The 14,853-nt window shown below is 35.6% G+C and overlaps 3 protein-coding genes and 1 non-coding gene across 7 annotated transcripts; 2 read left to right on the forward strand and 2 right to left on the reverse strand.

Moving 5' to 3' along the window:
• Nucleotides 1–1,893: 1,893 nt before the first annotated feature.
• Nucleotides 1,894–6,145, forward strand: LOC133698264 (pseudouridine kinase). Of its 3 annotated transcripts, none has more exons than XM_062121135.1 (9): nt 1,894–2,296; nt 2,441–2,569; nt 2,694–2,796; nt 2,933–2,980; nt 3,635–3,732; nt 3,864–3,978; nt 4,141–4,223; nt 4,773–5,331; nt 5,751–6,145. In XM_062121135.1, the coding sequence occupies exons 1-9, from the start codon at nt 2,294–2,296 to the stop codon at nt 5,807–5,809; spliced, it is 1,197 nt and encodes a 398-aa protein (XP_061977119.1). In that variant the 5' UTR covers nt 1,894–2,293; the 3' UTR covers nt 5,810–6,145. The 3 variants fall into 3 exon arrangements, with proteins under 3 accessions (XP_061977119.1, XP_061977118.1, XP_061977121.1); XM_062121134.1 differs by having other exon boundaries at nt 1,895–2,307; XM_062121137.1 differs by lacking the exons at nt 3,864–3,978; nt 4,141–4,223 and having other exon boundaries at nt 1,895–2,307.
• Nucleotides 6,146–6,836: 691 nt separating this feature from the next.
• On the forward strand, nt 6,837–9,955 carry LOC133698965 (putative pentatricopeptide repeat-containing protein At3g18840). Its single transcript, XM_062122076.1, has 2 exons — nt 6,837–9,357; nt 9,572–9,955. The coding sequence occupies exon 1, from the start codon at nt 7,123–7,125 to the stop codon at nt 9,148–9,150; it is 2,028 nt and encodes a 675-aa protein (XP_061978060.1). The 5' UTR covers nt 6,837–7,122; the 3' UTR covers nt 9,151–9,357; nt 9,572–9,955.
• Nucleotides 9,956–10,385: 430 nt separating this feature from the next.
• TRNAV-AAC (transfer RNA valine (anticodon AAC)) lies at nt 10,386–10,459 on the reverse strand. The gene has a single exon. It is a non-coding gene; the product is annotated as a tRNA-Val (tRNA).
• Nucleotides 10,460–11,695: 1,236 nt separating this feature from the next.
• On the reverse strand, nt 11,696–14,385 carry LOC133698179 (G-box-binding factor 1-like). 2 transcript variants are annotated; one of them, XM_062121027.1, is made up of 4 exons: nt 14,088–14,385; nt 13,648–13,784; nt 12,264–12,389; nt 11,696–12,086 (listed from the first exon to the last, which is right to left on the reverse strand). In XM_062121027.1, the coding sequence occupies exons 2-4, from the start codon at nt 13,705–13,707 to the stop codon at nt 11,931–11,933; spliced, it is 342 nt and encodes a 113-aa protein (XP_061977011.1). In that variant the 5' UTR covers nt 13,708–13,784; nt 14,088–14,385; the 3' UTR covers nt 11,696–11,930. The 2 variants fall into 2 exon arrangements, with proteins under 2 accessions (XP_061977011.1, XP_061977012.1); XM_062121028.1 differs by lacking the exons at nt 13,648–13,784; nt 14,088–14,385 and adding an exon at nt 12,669–13,641.
• Nucleotides 14,386–14,853: the final 468 nt, after the last annotated feature.

Consider the following 14,853-nt stretch of genomic DNA (forward strand, 5'->3'; position numbering starts at 1 on the left):
ACAGAAAAAAAAAACAAATCACTACCATAAAACAACACTACTATGATCTTTTTCGAAGGCTCCAAACAGTACACATAAGCCAGCATTGTTCAGGAGGCACTCGTTCTGACGACCTTCCCTTCTTTCTTGATTTACAGTTGTTCTGTCTTTCCCTTTGAATTTTTGCTGGACCACTTCGTTTAGTCAATGCTCATACTCAAGACCTGCAAATGGGGATGCGCCTGCAGTTTTCTATTTCGTTCGTCAAAACCACTGAAACCATCATTTGTCAAGTGTTGTTAGGCCTAACACCCCCTAGCCCATTCGTTAGGGCTTGCATGTACGGGCTTTTTTTTATCTTGCAATCTAGAATGGATAATTGTTTTTTTTTCTAAAAAATAAAATCAGATGACATATCCTCTAATTTTTCTATAATTCCGCTACTAAGATAGCTAAAAAATCAGACCATATATTTCTTTAACTCAAAAATTCATTTTAAATCCTTTTTTAACCCAAAACACCTAGAAAATAAATCCTGAGAGTCGTGATAAACTCATCCACGACCTCTAAAAATAAAAAATCTTCTCGAACTCAAATATATTTTTTTAGACAATTTAAAGGTAAAAAAATCACATAATATGAATTCTCCTCGTCAAATAAAACCATATGACACAAAGATCGATTCTTTTAGTGGTCTAAGTCGACGTCAACAACATTTTCTCTCAACAAAATTATTTTGAAACAATATTTCTAATGTGCAATATTGTAAGGTGTTATTTTTTTCTTTTATTTTATTCGATCAATATAATTTGTGTCTCTATTTCTATTATTATTTACTTTAATAAAAAGATTATTTTAACAAATAAATTTAACAAATACAACTGGTTAAAGTCCTGTCTTTTGAGATTAAATATTTTGATCTATTTCTGTTTCTTGATATTTCATGTTTTATTTTTAGGTATCATTAATGACTTTTTATTTATTTATTAACGTATATGATTCTGAATCTATTTGATTTTATATATATAAATTTAAATTTTTTAAACTATAAAAATACATTAAAAAATCTACACATATAATATTTTTTATAAAAATTAAAAATATGTAACCTATGACAAATAACGGTCACATAGAATGCTTTGTAAAGAGTCGGAGTGAACGACACCAATTGCCCAAGCCCCATTGGACTCTTCCCGTCGAATCTCTTTTTATATATTCATGCATGGGATGAATGAGTAATAAATTACTAATTTATAAAATAAAGAAAAAATAAAATTAGGATCAGGCAAGTTGAGTTTTTGGCGAGGGTTGTTGGCCTGACATTATAATGCCATGATTAATGATAATTGTATTAAACATTTTTTCTCAAAAAATATCATATGTTAAATAAGTGAATTAATATATTTTGGTAACTTGATGATTGGAATTCTTCAACAATTGGTTTCGGGAAGAATTTTGGGGTAGGAAATCATGATTAGATTCCTTAATCCGCATTCTTAGCACTAATGACCATTTGTTTTTATATTTTAAAAGATTTTTTTGAAAAAATTAAAATTTTTTATTTTTTTTGTTTTAAATTAATTTTTTTAGCGTTTTCAAATCATTTTAATATATTGATGTCAAAAATAATTATTTTAAAATAAAAAAATTATTTTAATATATTTCTAAAAAAAAAATATTTTAAAAAACAATTGTTATTATATTTTCAAATACCTTAAGGGATAGTTTGTTTCATATAAAATATCTTATTTTTATTTTTCATACTTGAATTATTGAATATAAAATACTTTACAATCAAATTAAAAAAATAAGCTTAAAATAATAATAAAAAAATATAACTTACTATTCTTTAATATTTTAGAATACTAGCTTTGTTGATAAATCATGGACTCTATCATTGCTTTTTTAAGCACATATACACTGATTATTTTCCACGGATTGAAGTCAGGGAAGGTCACATGACTGACCCATGCTTTGTGGGTTGCTGAATACCAACACAAAGATTGGATCTTTTCTTCTATCCCAACCAAACAGCTTCCTCAACCAGCCCGGAAGGCGGAAACTACTGGGCTGAAAAAACATCGCTAGCTTCCACATGACCGGAAAAATGGAACACGCCTACAAAGTACAATCAAAATTACAGTGCGAAGACAGCACCCGGTAGTTTGTTCCGAAGGGTAAAAGACCTTACTCTTGCTAGCGGAACAAAATCCAATACCCAACCGAGGAAACGACAGAGACTAAATGGAAAACAGTGCACAGAGGAGATTGGAACGTGTTTCTGGGCACCTGTTGTCTCCGATTGAAGTCAATAATGGTCTGTCCCAGGTTAGATTATTTCATTGCCTTTGTTTTCTTGCTCATGTTTTAGTGTTTTTCTGTCTCTACTTGACTGCTTGCATGTTCTGGTAGACTAACATGTCTGCAACTTTTGGTTATTACTGTTGTTTCTGTTTTGAAGGTTTTAATAAAAGGCGGGCATAGAAAACATGAGGAGGAAGGAGACCCAGTAGTTATAGGAGGCATGGTATTGGATATACATGCCACCCCTTCACTACCTCTAAATCCTAGAACCACCACTCCTGGGAAGGTTTGTGTTTATCTTCTCAAAACCCTTTTCTTCTTTTCTACTTATGTTGATAATAATCTGTATTTTTGGTAGAGGTTGTGATGCTAGAAAAATGTTGTCACTTTAAGGGCTTCATTGTATTCAGGTCCATTATGTGCTAGGGGGTGTAGCAAGGAATATTGCTGAGTGTATGTCAAAGCTAGGAACTAAGCCTTATATGATTAGTGCCCTGGGAAATGACATGGCAGGTAATTATACCACCTCTGTTTTTTTATTCCTTGTGATGCATGACTAGAGCTTTATAACCATTTCTTTGGAAGAGGTTTTGTGGTTTCAATGGTCAAAAAAACTTGTCAAAGTGAAAAAAAATCTTCTTTTTGATAGGCAAGCTGCTGTTGGAGCTTTGGAATTCTGCGAGCCTATCTACAGAAGGTTAAACCTTACTATTTACCACCAAAATCATCTGTGATGACTAAAGCTTTGCTAGCACTGTTGGTTTTATTTCATGCTCCTGATCTTTTATATAGTTGCTGGTTATGAGATACTGTTTGCCACCAAAATCATCTGTAATGACAATGGCACATTATATACTGCTGTTTGTTAATATTTACTACCAAAATCATCTGTAATGACAACGGCACATCATGAGATACTGTTTGCCTGAGGAAACGACATAGATTTCAAAAAATAAATCAGTTGGCACGTTATGCATCCGTTGAAAAAACTTTAAAAAGTCATTTAAGCTTCAGAAATCTTTTGTCTTTGAGAGCTATGAATTAAAATGCAATAAAAAGAGAAACAGAGACCACAGTAGCTAATATAAAGGAAAACTATGGTAAGGCGCCTTCAGTGTCATTCAACAAATGTGTGTGTCTGAGAGATTTTCATTAGTGAGACCTGTTCCATTTTCTATGAATGTACTAGATCTCTCCGCTGTACTTAAGAATTGAATGACAGTAATCAGAGAAGTGTTTATTTCTTTTTAAACTTTCTTCTCGGAAATCAATTGGCACAGTAATGAAAAGTTAGGTATGATTTAATTTAAGATATATGCTCCATTTTTTCATAATATCATCTGTTGAGTAGGCATTATGAAGCACCAAGATATCAAGACTCCTGTCATATGCAACATATTTGACACTGAAGGAGAGTTGGCAGCTGCTGTTGCTAGTGTGGAAGCAGTTGTGAGTTGATTTTTCGATGTGGATTGTGTTGAAATAGGAATTTTTTTTCCTTTTCTTTTGCTGAAAACTTGTATATGCTCAAGAACAGAATACCTTCAGAAACTTACTGCTTGTATGATAACTCTGTCCAGGAAAAATTCCTAACTTCTTCATGGATTCAGCAATCAAAGCAAAATATATTTTCTGCTCCTGTCATGATGGTTGATGCAAATCTAAGTCTCCCAGCTTTAGAAGCTTCTTGCCAATGTACTTGTAGCATATCACTGTAGACTCCCCCCCCCCCCCCCCCCCACTCCTTTTTTTTACACATTCTATCCTTGGCATTGGTGAATGATCAACTCTATGCTAATCATAAATCTCCCTGTTTCTGCTTTCTTGTTTTTTAACTTCCTTCTTTTTTCCACTCAGTGGCAGCAGAATCCAACACCCCAGTTTGGTTTGAGCCTGTTTCAGTGGCTAAATCTAGAAGAATTGTCTCAGTTGCTAAGTATGTGAGTGCTTCGATGTTTTCAATTACCTATGTCCTATCATCAATTAATACCAACAGTGCTTTCTAGATCAGCCCCTTTGTTTTCTTTGTGAATCAAACTTCGTAATATTTTGTTGTGCGTCAGAAATTAGCCAGATCAGTGTTACTGGCTGCTTTCTATTTTGCAATCAGTATCCTTTTCGGATACCTGAGGAAGGCTCTACTTTCTAGAATGAGTAGGACACAGATGGAGTCATTCTGATCAGTAGGTTGGGTAGGATACATTGTATGTTCTGCTCCACTTCCACCTTGATATGTTGCTCATGTTTCAACGGAAGCTAATCTCTGTAACTGATAAATTAAGGCTACCCTCAACTTATGTTTCAGCAAGCTTTTAAAATAATACCAGTTTACTGTCTCATTTCAATTAAAGGGTTGATCATACTTGATGAGTGAAACAGTAATTTAATACCTTAGAGCAGAAAGAATTGTTAGAGAAACTTCTTGAATTTGCAATACTGCTATTATTCATCACACATTGAACCCCAAACTGATTTGGAAACTTTTACAGGTAACTTTTGCTTCACCTAATGAAGATGAGCTTATCGCCATGGCGAATGCTTTATCTCATGAAAATATGTTTCGTCAAATTGAAATGGATTCCAACAGTAGGTGTTCAGTCGAGTCTTTGTTCCAATTTTTGAAACCGGCAATCCTGGTTTTGCTAGAGAAGGGTATCAAGATAGTTGCCGTGACCCTTGGTGCAGATGGCGTGTTCTTATGTTCTAGAGGACCAAACGTAGTGAGGTTTAGTTTGGATAGAACCAAAAAATATGGATTCAGTGGACAGTTATATGATAAAGTGGTGTCCAGCTGTCCTTCAAGTAGATTTTCTGGTGCTCTGCAGATTGAGAGAAGCTCTCATCTTTTTTCTGTACATTTTCCTGCACTTCCTGCATCAGTTGCGAGGCTTACGGGGGCTGGTGACTGCTTGGTTGGTGGTACACTTGCTTCTCTCTGTTCAGGTTTAGATATTATGCAGAGCATTGCAGTTGGTATAGCAGCAGCCAAATCTGCTGTGGAGGGAGAGGCGAATGTGCCTTCAGAATTTAGTTTGGCCACTATTACAGGTATGCCTTTTAAGCTGAATCATTTTTGTCATGATAAATTTTGGTCGTAAAAGGAATCAAACAAATATTTATTATCATCTTATGACTTTCTAATAGCAATCTTTATCAAAATTATTCTGAAGATAGGTGGTATTGCCACTTATGTTATCCAAGGCATAAGTTTCACACATTTAGAAGTTAGAACAGTCACATTCCAAATGCCAAGGAAACTATCCAAGTATATTTCATCTGTGAAAGGTTGAAGACTATCCTGTGACCATTACCAAGGGGCATCCACTTGCTTGCCAGTGCAAGCCCAGTGCAGATAGTCAATCTGACCAATAACCTCGACTCCCTTTTGGTTTTACAAAGATGATCTTGAATCAGATCATCTCATTAAGACTGCAAGTAGTGATATTTTTGAGTTTCTTTTTGTGCAGACGACGCAAGGTCCATATATTCTGCTGCCAAAATTCCGTTTCATCAATCAATGCTTTAATCCATGTGATAGTTATTGTTGTATGTTGAAAAACCACAAGTCGAAGCAGTGAACCACTCAGATTTTTGTAAATCAAACTGGAATTGAAGCTTCAGCATGCCCTACACAGTAAGGGCACCTTTCTAAAAATGATGTCAATCTCTCTTCTGCCAACTGTATTCATGTTTTGAGTTGTTGTCAGTTCTTGCTTGATTTGTATGAAGGGAACCACATTGTTTGTCCAACCTTGCATGGACATCAACTCTTTGTAATGCCAAAGGGAAACGTTTCTGTTTTCTTTTCATGCTGGTTATGAAGTTGGAAATCTAATGAAAAAACCACCCTTTTCTGCTCGGATCCATGCTATCTAACTATTTAGACCATGAAAGGGTCGTCATGCCCATCAACTATCAGTAATGTCAATTTTACTGAAATCACTTTCAGAAGAATCTCAAGCACTGAATAAGTGGATTCTACTGGTGGATTTTATAAATTCAAAGATTGAAATCCTTAGTTGTCAGACCGGTCAATAGCTTGGGTTTTTGGATTGTGCAGTCAATTTCAGTCAACTCTAAAACAATGTTGTTCCTAGAATATTTTTTTTATGTTTTTGTTTATTTTTAAATAAAAAAAAATATTATTTTAAATAAAAAAAATAATTGAAGTTGACTTTGATTATGTCGGTTTGAGTAGCTGGTTAATCGAGTTATGGATTTACTAGTGGATCAAGTTGAGTTCGAGCTTTTTTGGAAGCGTGGTTGCGGTTGTTTTTTTTATAATTTTTTTTGTGTTAAAATATATCAAAATGATTTTTTTTATTTTTTAAAAATTATTTTTGACATTAGCACATTAAAATAATTTGAAAACATTAAAAACATATTAATTTAAAAAAATAAAAAAACAAAAAAATTTAAATTTTTTTAAAATATTTTCGAAGCGTAAAAATAAAATTTACAATTATGAATTATATAATTTCAAGGATTAAAATACTTCGGGAAGTGATTTCAGAAAAAATATTGAGGGTAAGATTAGCATTACTCAACCATATCAGTGAAAATCTGGCCAATATGTTTATGCCCAAAACATCACATTAAACATAAAAGCCGAACAAGATCTCCCTGGCCAGACCCATTGGAGCCCAGAGAACCCTACATTGTTACCCTCTTGCTTATAATGAACAACGTGTCATTTTTCATGCACTACACCTAGTTCGCAACTGGACAACGTGTAGCAGAAGCTATCGTTTTCCCCTTCTTAAGCCTCACTCTCTAAACTGTTCAAAATCGCTTCTGCAATTCTGTTCATGCATTGTTTTCTTCGATGTATCTCAGTAAATGAGGTCCTTAAAAGATGGACTGATGCGACATGTCCGATCCATAAAGTCTGGTTTCACACTACCAATCTTAACCTCAAATCAACTCGTTCATTTATACTCCAAGCATTGCCTTATAAATGAAGCACAGAAATTGTTCGATGAAATGCCTAAAAGAAACACTTACTCCTGGAACACTATAATATCTGCCCACATAAAATCCCAAAACTTAGCACAGGCAAAATCCATTTTTGATTCTGCTTCTGTTAGGGATTTGGTCACTTATAATTCTATGTTATCGGGTTATGTTAGTGTGGATGGATATGAAAGAAATGCCCTTGAATTGTTTGTTGAAATGCAAAGTAAAAGAATTGAGATTGATGATCTTACTATTACAAGCATGGTTAACTTGTTTGCTAAGTTATGTAATTCGTGTTATGGGAGGCAATTGCATTCATATATGGTGAAAACCGGTAATGATAGAAGTGGGTTTGTTGTGAGTTCTTTGATTGACATGTATTCTAAATGTGGGTGTTTTAAAGAGGCTTGGCAGGTATTTAAAGGTTGTGAAAGAGAAGGAGGTTTTGATTTGGTCTCAAAGAATGCGATGGTGGCAGCGTATTGTAGAGAAGGGGATATGGAAATGGCTTTGAGGTTGTTTTGGAGGGAAAGTGAGTTGAATGATTCGGTGTCATGGAATACATTGATTTCGGGTTATGTTCAAAATGGTTATCCAGTGGAGGCACTGAAGTTGGTTGTGTGTATGGGGGAGAATGGTGTTAAATGGAATGAACATACTTTTGGTAGTGTTTTAAGTGCTTGTGCTGATTTAAGGAACTTGAAGATTGGCAAGGAAATGCATGCTTGGATTTTGAAGAATGGACTGGGTTCGAGTGCTTTTGTAGAAAGTGGCATTGTTGATGTTTACTGCAAGTGTGGGAATATGAAGTATGCAGAGTCAGTGCATTTGACAGGGGGGGTCAGAAGTTCCTTTTCCATCACTTCAATGATTGTGGGGTATTCGTCACAAGGAAACATGGTGGAAGCTTGTAGGCTTTTTGGTTCTTTGGAAGAGAAGAATTCTATTGTTTGGGCTGCATTATTTAGTGGTTATGTCAAATTGAAGCAATGTGAAGCTTTTTTTGAGCTTCTACGAGAGTATATAGCCAAGGAAGCTGCGATTCCTGATGCTTTGATCCTTATCAGTGCATTTAACGTGTGTGCATTCCAAGCTGCCCTTGGTCCTGGGAAGCAAATCCATGGTTATGTATTCAGAATGGGGATTGAAATGGACATGAAGACGACTACAGCTATGATTGATATGTACTCAAAATGTGGAAGTATACCATACGCAGAAAAACTGTTCCTGAAAGTTATTGAAAGAGATTTAGTCCTTTACAATGTTATGCTTGCTGGTTATGCTCATCACGGGCATGAGATTAAAGCTATAAATTTGTTTCAGGAAATGTTGGAGAGAGGAGTTGGACCAGATGCCGTTACTTTTGTTGCACTTCTGTCAGCTTGCCGTCACCGTGGATTGGTTGATTTGGGTGAAAAAACATTTTATTCCATGACAGAAGATTATCACATACTGCCTGAAACTGATCACTATGCATGCATGATTGATCTTTATGGAAGGGCTAGCCAACTAGAAAAGATGGTCCTGTTCATGCAAAGAATTCCTGTGGAGCATCAGGATGCCGCTGTCGTTGGGGCATTTTTTAATGCATGCAGGCTAAATAATAACACAGAATTAGCAAAAGAGGCAGAGGAGAAACTGTTAAATATTGAAGGTGATAGTGGAGCTCGTTATGTGCAGTTGGCTAATGTTTATGCTGCAGAAGGGAACTGGGCTGAGATGGGGAGGATTAGGAGGGAGATGAGAGGAAAGGAGGCCAAGAAGTTTGCTGGTTGCAGTTGGGTATACTTGGATAATGAGGTCCATTCATTTACCTCTGGTGATAGAACCCATACAAAAGCAGAGTCTATCTATTCGATGCTGGAGTTCTTGATGGCAGAATTATATGAAATCGCTGGGGCATTCCGTTAGATAATGTTTTGAATGTTGGCATGCCAACATGGTTCAAAAGCTTGCACAACCTGCAATGAGGATGAAGAGTTGGAGACTTCGAGTAGCCGCAGATGTTTAGCAGGTGTATTGAAATATTCAAAAGCTAGTCTATCGTGAGAGCACTTCATGATTGTCTTTATTGGGAAAGATGAGAAGATCATGTTCTAATTCCAATGGCCCTTTCTGGTATGTGCATGCGGCAGTCAGATTCCTCACGTGATGCTTTATCCCTGCATGCTAAGAAACAAACTCCGTAGTGCATTGGTCAATGATGTCTTACCACCAGAGTCATATCAATCTTAATAGTCATGCAAGATTGTTTTGTGCTTAAAATAACCTCTCTTTTTTTCAGATACAATAACATGTAGGAGTTTAATTAATTGTGGTGGTTCTGAAACAGGATAAATAACTGAAGCTTTTGAGGAGAACTGTTACTGAAGCCAAAGCAAACATCCAGACGAAGAAATGCTGTAGAGCAAAGATGTTTAGTGTAGAAGCAACCATCGCAACTGTTCTGTTTCTAGGACTCGAAATTCTTCCAAGCCCGAGGTCAAGTCTCCCAAGGATTTTGAACAGCACGTTTAGGCTATCCTTCCCACATACTATGTGCATTTTATAAACTGAAAGTGTGGTAACATGCTTCGGCAAGAGTTAAGCCACAGTTTTAGCATGGTTTCGTAAATGCTTCAGCAGCACTACCTTGGTTTTTGAGCTTTTATGCTTCAGCAACACCACCTTGTTTTTTGAGAATTATATAGATAAATCCTTTTGATTTGGCTCAAAATTGTTTCATGAACTGATGTGCCTCCAGAATATCTCGTCTTCCGCATTTTTTAATGTGAATGAAATGAATACCTCAAAGCCAAAGAAGAAGAAAAGGAAGGCAGCTGAAGAGTGTGTGATCCTGAGAGCGATAATGAAGAGATTGATAATCCTTTAGACTCTGCCGATCTGTCTCTTGAAGCGGGAACCAGTATTACCGTGATGATTTGGAACAAGTTGTGAATGAAGATGATGACTGACTTGGCTTGTGATGTCGGTGATGCAGATGGGAAAGATCTTGACACCATTGATAACAGAGACGATGAAACTGGGGATGCAAATGATGGTGTCAGTGGTTTTGACGAACGAAATAGATGACGGTAGGCGCATCCCCATTTGCAGGTCTTGAATCGAAGGGGGTAAAACAATATATTTACGTGAATTAAAACAAGTGGCGTCGCCCGGACTCGAACCGGAGACCTTCAGTGTGTTAGACTGACGTGATAACCAACTACACCACGACACCTCTCGCTGCTAAAATTTACTGTAACTTAATTAGTTCAATTTAGTTTTCCTCTTCTGCGTTGAATTTCATTCGCGTATAAACTGCATCCCCTGTAACGTATTTAACACGCACCCTGTCTCTGCAAATCGAATTCCATGGCGTTTCCAGGAGAGGTAAGAATCCACACTTCTAGACACTTTTCTGCTCTCTACTACTTTCACAGTCACTGACTTGTATTTATTTGCATCCGCTACTCTCTGTCCCGTTTCAACACTTGATTTTCTCTTAAAGTAGGCTCAAATGAGTTACAAATCATGATTAAAATTCATTGTGTCTTTCTATTCTTGTTTGAATGTATAAACCTAATTTTATTTACCAAAAAAACATGAATTCTCTTGTCTTGTTAGAGAAACACATGCCAGAAGAAAAAAGAATTATTAAAGGAGGCGCTGCTGCTGCTGCCTTTTGTTGCTGTCTTTCTTCTAGGTTGGCTTGAGACTGCTTCTTTCACCACTTAATTCCAACATTGTTGTCCGTACAGCATGGTTCTCTATGATAAGCTGTCGAGCGTTTTGTCATTTGCAGCTTATGGATCTTTTAGCATAGCGGGAGTCTTTTCTGATAAGATTCTCTCCTGGTATGGTTTTTCCGACATGATTACTTATCAGTCCCATTTTTCTTGTTTCTATCAGACTACCCATTGGGTTAGGCGATGCTCCCTCGTTTGTTTAGTTGATAACGCGCGTTTAAAAGTGGAGTTAGAAATTGATTTTTAAAGGTTTTTTTATTTATAAATATATTCAAATTATATTTTTTATTTTTAAAAAATTATTTTTAACATCATGAAATAATTTAAAATTTTAAATATATATATATATATATATTTTAATTTGAAATAAAAAAATTTAATTTGTTTTAAAGTATTTTTAAAACACAAAAATAAATAAATCAATGCCAGTATTTTCTAAACCTAATATCCTTGAGAAGAAAGAAAGAAAAAAACCCTCCATGACATTTATATACTTGGATTGCCCAGGTGAATCTGTGGTGGTTTCTTCTTATTGGTGCAGGCCTGCAATAAAGGTTGTTGAAATAGGGTGTCGGCGATCTTTTGGTCGCTCCGAGGTAGCTTGAATTTGCTAGTTAAAGTCCATTAATGGACCCTCTTAGATCATCAAAATAATCACATGGAGTTAATTTCATAAAGAAAATCCAGAGTAGCTTGCTTTTTGACTGCTTTCCACTTCAAAAGTAAACGACTTTTAAATCTCGCAGACTATGAAATCATCTTTCACTATTCATGCCTCAATAGATAAAATAGTAAAAACTTCTGGAGACAAGCTTCAGTACATGGTGTATCTTTTCTTACAACCTTATAACCCACAAAATAGTAAATTTAAAGCAGATTGAGTGGATTAAGTTTCAAATCTACAGAATTTATTCTGAATGCCTGAATCTTCAGCAAAGATCTGATTTGCCTCAACAGAAACAATTATCTCCTGACTTCAAGTAACATACGAGAGTCAGCAGTTTGGTTCTGTTCACTTAAAGTGGCTTCCTCGTCATTGTCGCTTTCAGTTTCAGCATCGGATTCCATGGCTATAAGATCTGAGATTGCGTCTCGCCCATATATCTTGGTTAGCTCCTCCTGTTTCATTGATCAATCATATTCTTTCAGCAGCAACTTATTTAATTTTGATGTTGAGGGGGAAAGCGAACAAATGAATTAACTCCAAGTCCCATTAGTAGTGAGTAATAGACTTCATTTGAAAAAGAAAAAACAGACAAGTTAAGAATATGAAAGAAGCTGGGTTAGGGGGTGAACCGTAATGGATTTATTTTCATCTTTAACTCTTTCACATTTCTTAAGAAGATTGTCCATCTCAGCTTTAAGTTTAGACCACTCAGTTCTCAATCCCACAGCCACTGCTTGTAAATTTTCACATTCTCGCTGCATCATGCAAAACATAAAATCAAAATATTAATTCTAACAAATGACAGTATTCGAATATAGAATCCAAAAGTTGTGATCTAAAGTTTTTTTTTAAAAAAAAAAATTAACAACAATTTGTCTTTTATTTTCTTCTCTCTGTTTAGTGACATTCTAAGAAATGTTGATGAGACTAGTGGCTTGCTTGCAAGTTGCTCGCCTTAATCACCTTGCACTAAGATTTGTTGAATACATTAAGCTATCATCATTAAAACTAATGACTGAGTTTTGCAGACTTACATTATTGGTTTCACATAATTTCATGTTTACTACCCGTCTTAGACCATATTGTATATAAGAAGCGGGAAGTACCGGTGAAATGTAAAACCTGTACTGAACATTGTTAGCAGATAACGTAAGAAGCCTACATAAAAAGCCAGCTCCCCCTTGGGTCTGTTCCTTGGGTCTGGAATTTTCATGTGCCTGACATCCACATGATGTGACATTAGAAAGAAGAAAGTTTAGACACTAATTGAAATAAGCGAGGGAAGAGATTTTGACTGATAACAAGGTCAATAATCTGCCAGTGGATGCATGGATTTTATACAGCAGGCCTGCAACTCTTGCAGGGACAGGGCTCTGGGACCCAAATCCACTCCACCCTGCTTGAAGCTGAGAACAAGATGAGACGAGGAGCCAATGGTTTACAAGATGGGTGCATAGAAGATGACATCCACCCTAAGCCCATCCATGATAAAACATACAGAACAGCCATGTGACCAGTAGTGTTCCTATAAACAAAAGGAATGTGTAGATGATGATAGGGATATGAAACGAAGTCCCCTGTATATTAGTTCCAACGCGGCTGGCTCGAACACCATCAAGAGAAAGCAATTTAATCGTTTCTCCTTTTGTCATAGACTGACGCAACTAAACCACCACAAAAAGATCACTTACATTCGAAGAGAAGTCTAAAGAAGATCAAGCATTTTATGCTGAAAACATGGGTGGAAGCGTCTCCAGCTACAAGACACGCCTATTCATTTGTCGACAACCACCACGTTCAGACCATTTAGGCCGTTAACGGTGCACCCGCATTAACAAACACACACTTAAACATGGTCCTCAAGGGAAACCCCTAAATGGTTGAACCATATGAATCTACACGTTCATGAGTGTGTATTATGTATACATGTTAGAAATTATTCATGGATAAATCATCTCATTGTTAGACTATTTCATTCAAAATTAAACTAAGAATGGTTTCATGAACACGAACCTGAGATAAAGAAGTTGATTTGGAACACTTAGCAGGTTTCTTGATACCCTTAGAATCCATTGATTTGAAAGGCTTAGCAAGAACAATATTATTTAGCTTGTTCCTTTCCTCAATCGCATAAGAGCCCAATTTACTTCCTGGAAACAGAAACAGGGAAAAAAAAAACTATTTAGCCCAGGAATAGCTGCTAGATAAACTGGTATTGCCAATAATGAACAGAAACTACATAGATTATTATACTACCTTAATCAATTCCTTAATAAGAACCCATAAACCGAAATCTATCCTATGTGAAGAAAAAAATCAGAAGCCCCCAAACTACCATTAAATAATATTAATATATTTATCAAGATTTGTATAATTTAGAATGTCATAAACAGATCTCAAACAGTTAAAAAATAAATAAATTATGTAGGTTTTTAGCAAATCAATTTGGTTACCTTCACAGCGTGGTTGCAAAACAAGCTAAAGAAAAATAGAAGTAATTAACAGAAGCAAGCTCACATTTGAATATTAAAATAAACTGAAGCGACCAAGAAAACAGTGTGAAAGAGTGGATTAAGGAGAATAAAATTAATTGAAATACAAAAAAACTGAGGTTAATATCAGAGTTAAATAGAGAGGGAGAGAGAGCCGTGACTCGTGAGGGAGTGAGAGCGCGCGAAAGAGGAGGGTGAGGGGGGTAGAACGGGTATTTACGATTGCTCCTTTCCAATCTAGAGTTCGGATGCTCTCTAAAACTGTTGACGGTTGCGATTGGTTTAATATCTACGATGGGGAACATACCAAATGACTCCCCGCACCTAGGTTCCCTAAGTCATATTAATTAACTAGTTAATTAAGATTAAGAAAAAAAACTAAAGTGCGTGGAGAAATACTGTTAATCCACATCTATAACACTCTGGATTTTATTTTTCTTTTCGTTTTGATCTTTTATTTCTTTTCAAATTAGTCCATAATTTATATAATTATTAAGATTTATATTTTATAATTTATTTTAATTTATTTTTTATATGGTTATCTTGATATCGAAAAAATATTTTAGCATTGGGTTGATGCTTGATTTCACAAAAAAAAAATAAACATTTATTGTTTGGATGAAATTTAAAATCAAGAGATCAAAATTAAAAAAAGATAAAAGAACAACCCTTTTTTCAAAAATATGTTTCCAAGTCTGGTCCTTCATTTTTATTAGTCACCGAGGAA

This window comes from Populus nigra, chromosome 7, assembly GCF_951802175.1.
Source record: "Populus nigra chromosome 7, ddPopNigr1.1, whole genome shotgun sequence".
NCBI classification, from domain to species: Eukaryota; Viridiplantae; Streptophyta; class Magnoliopsida; order Malpighiales; family Salicaceae; genus Populus; species Populus nigra.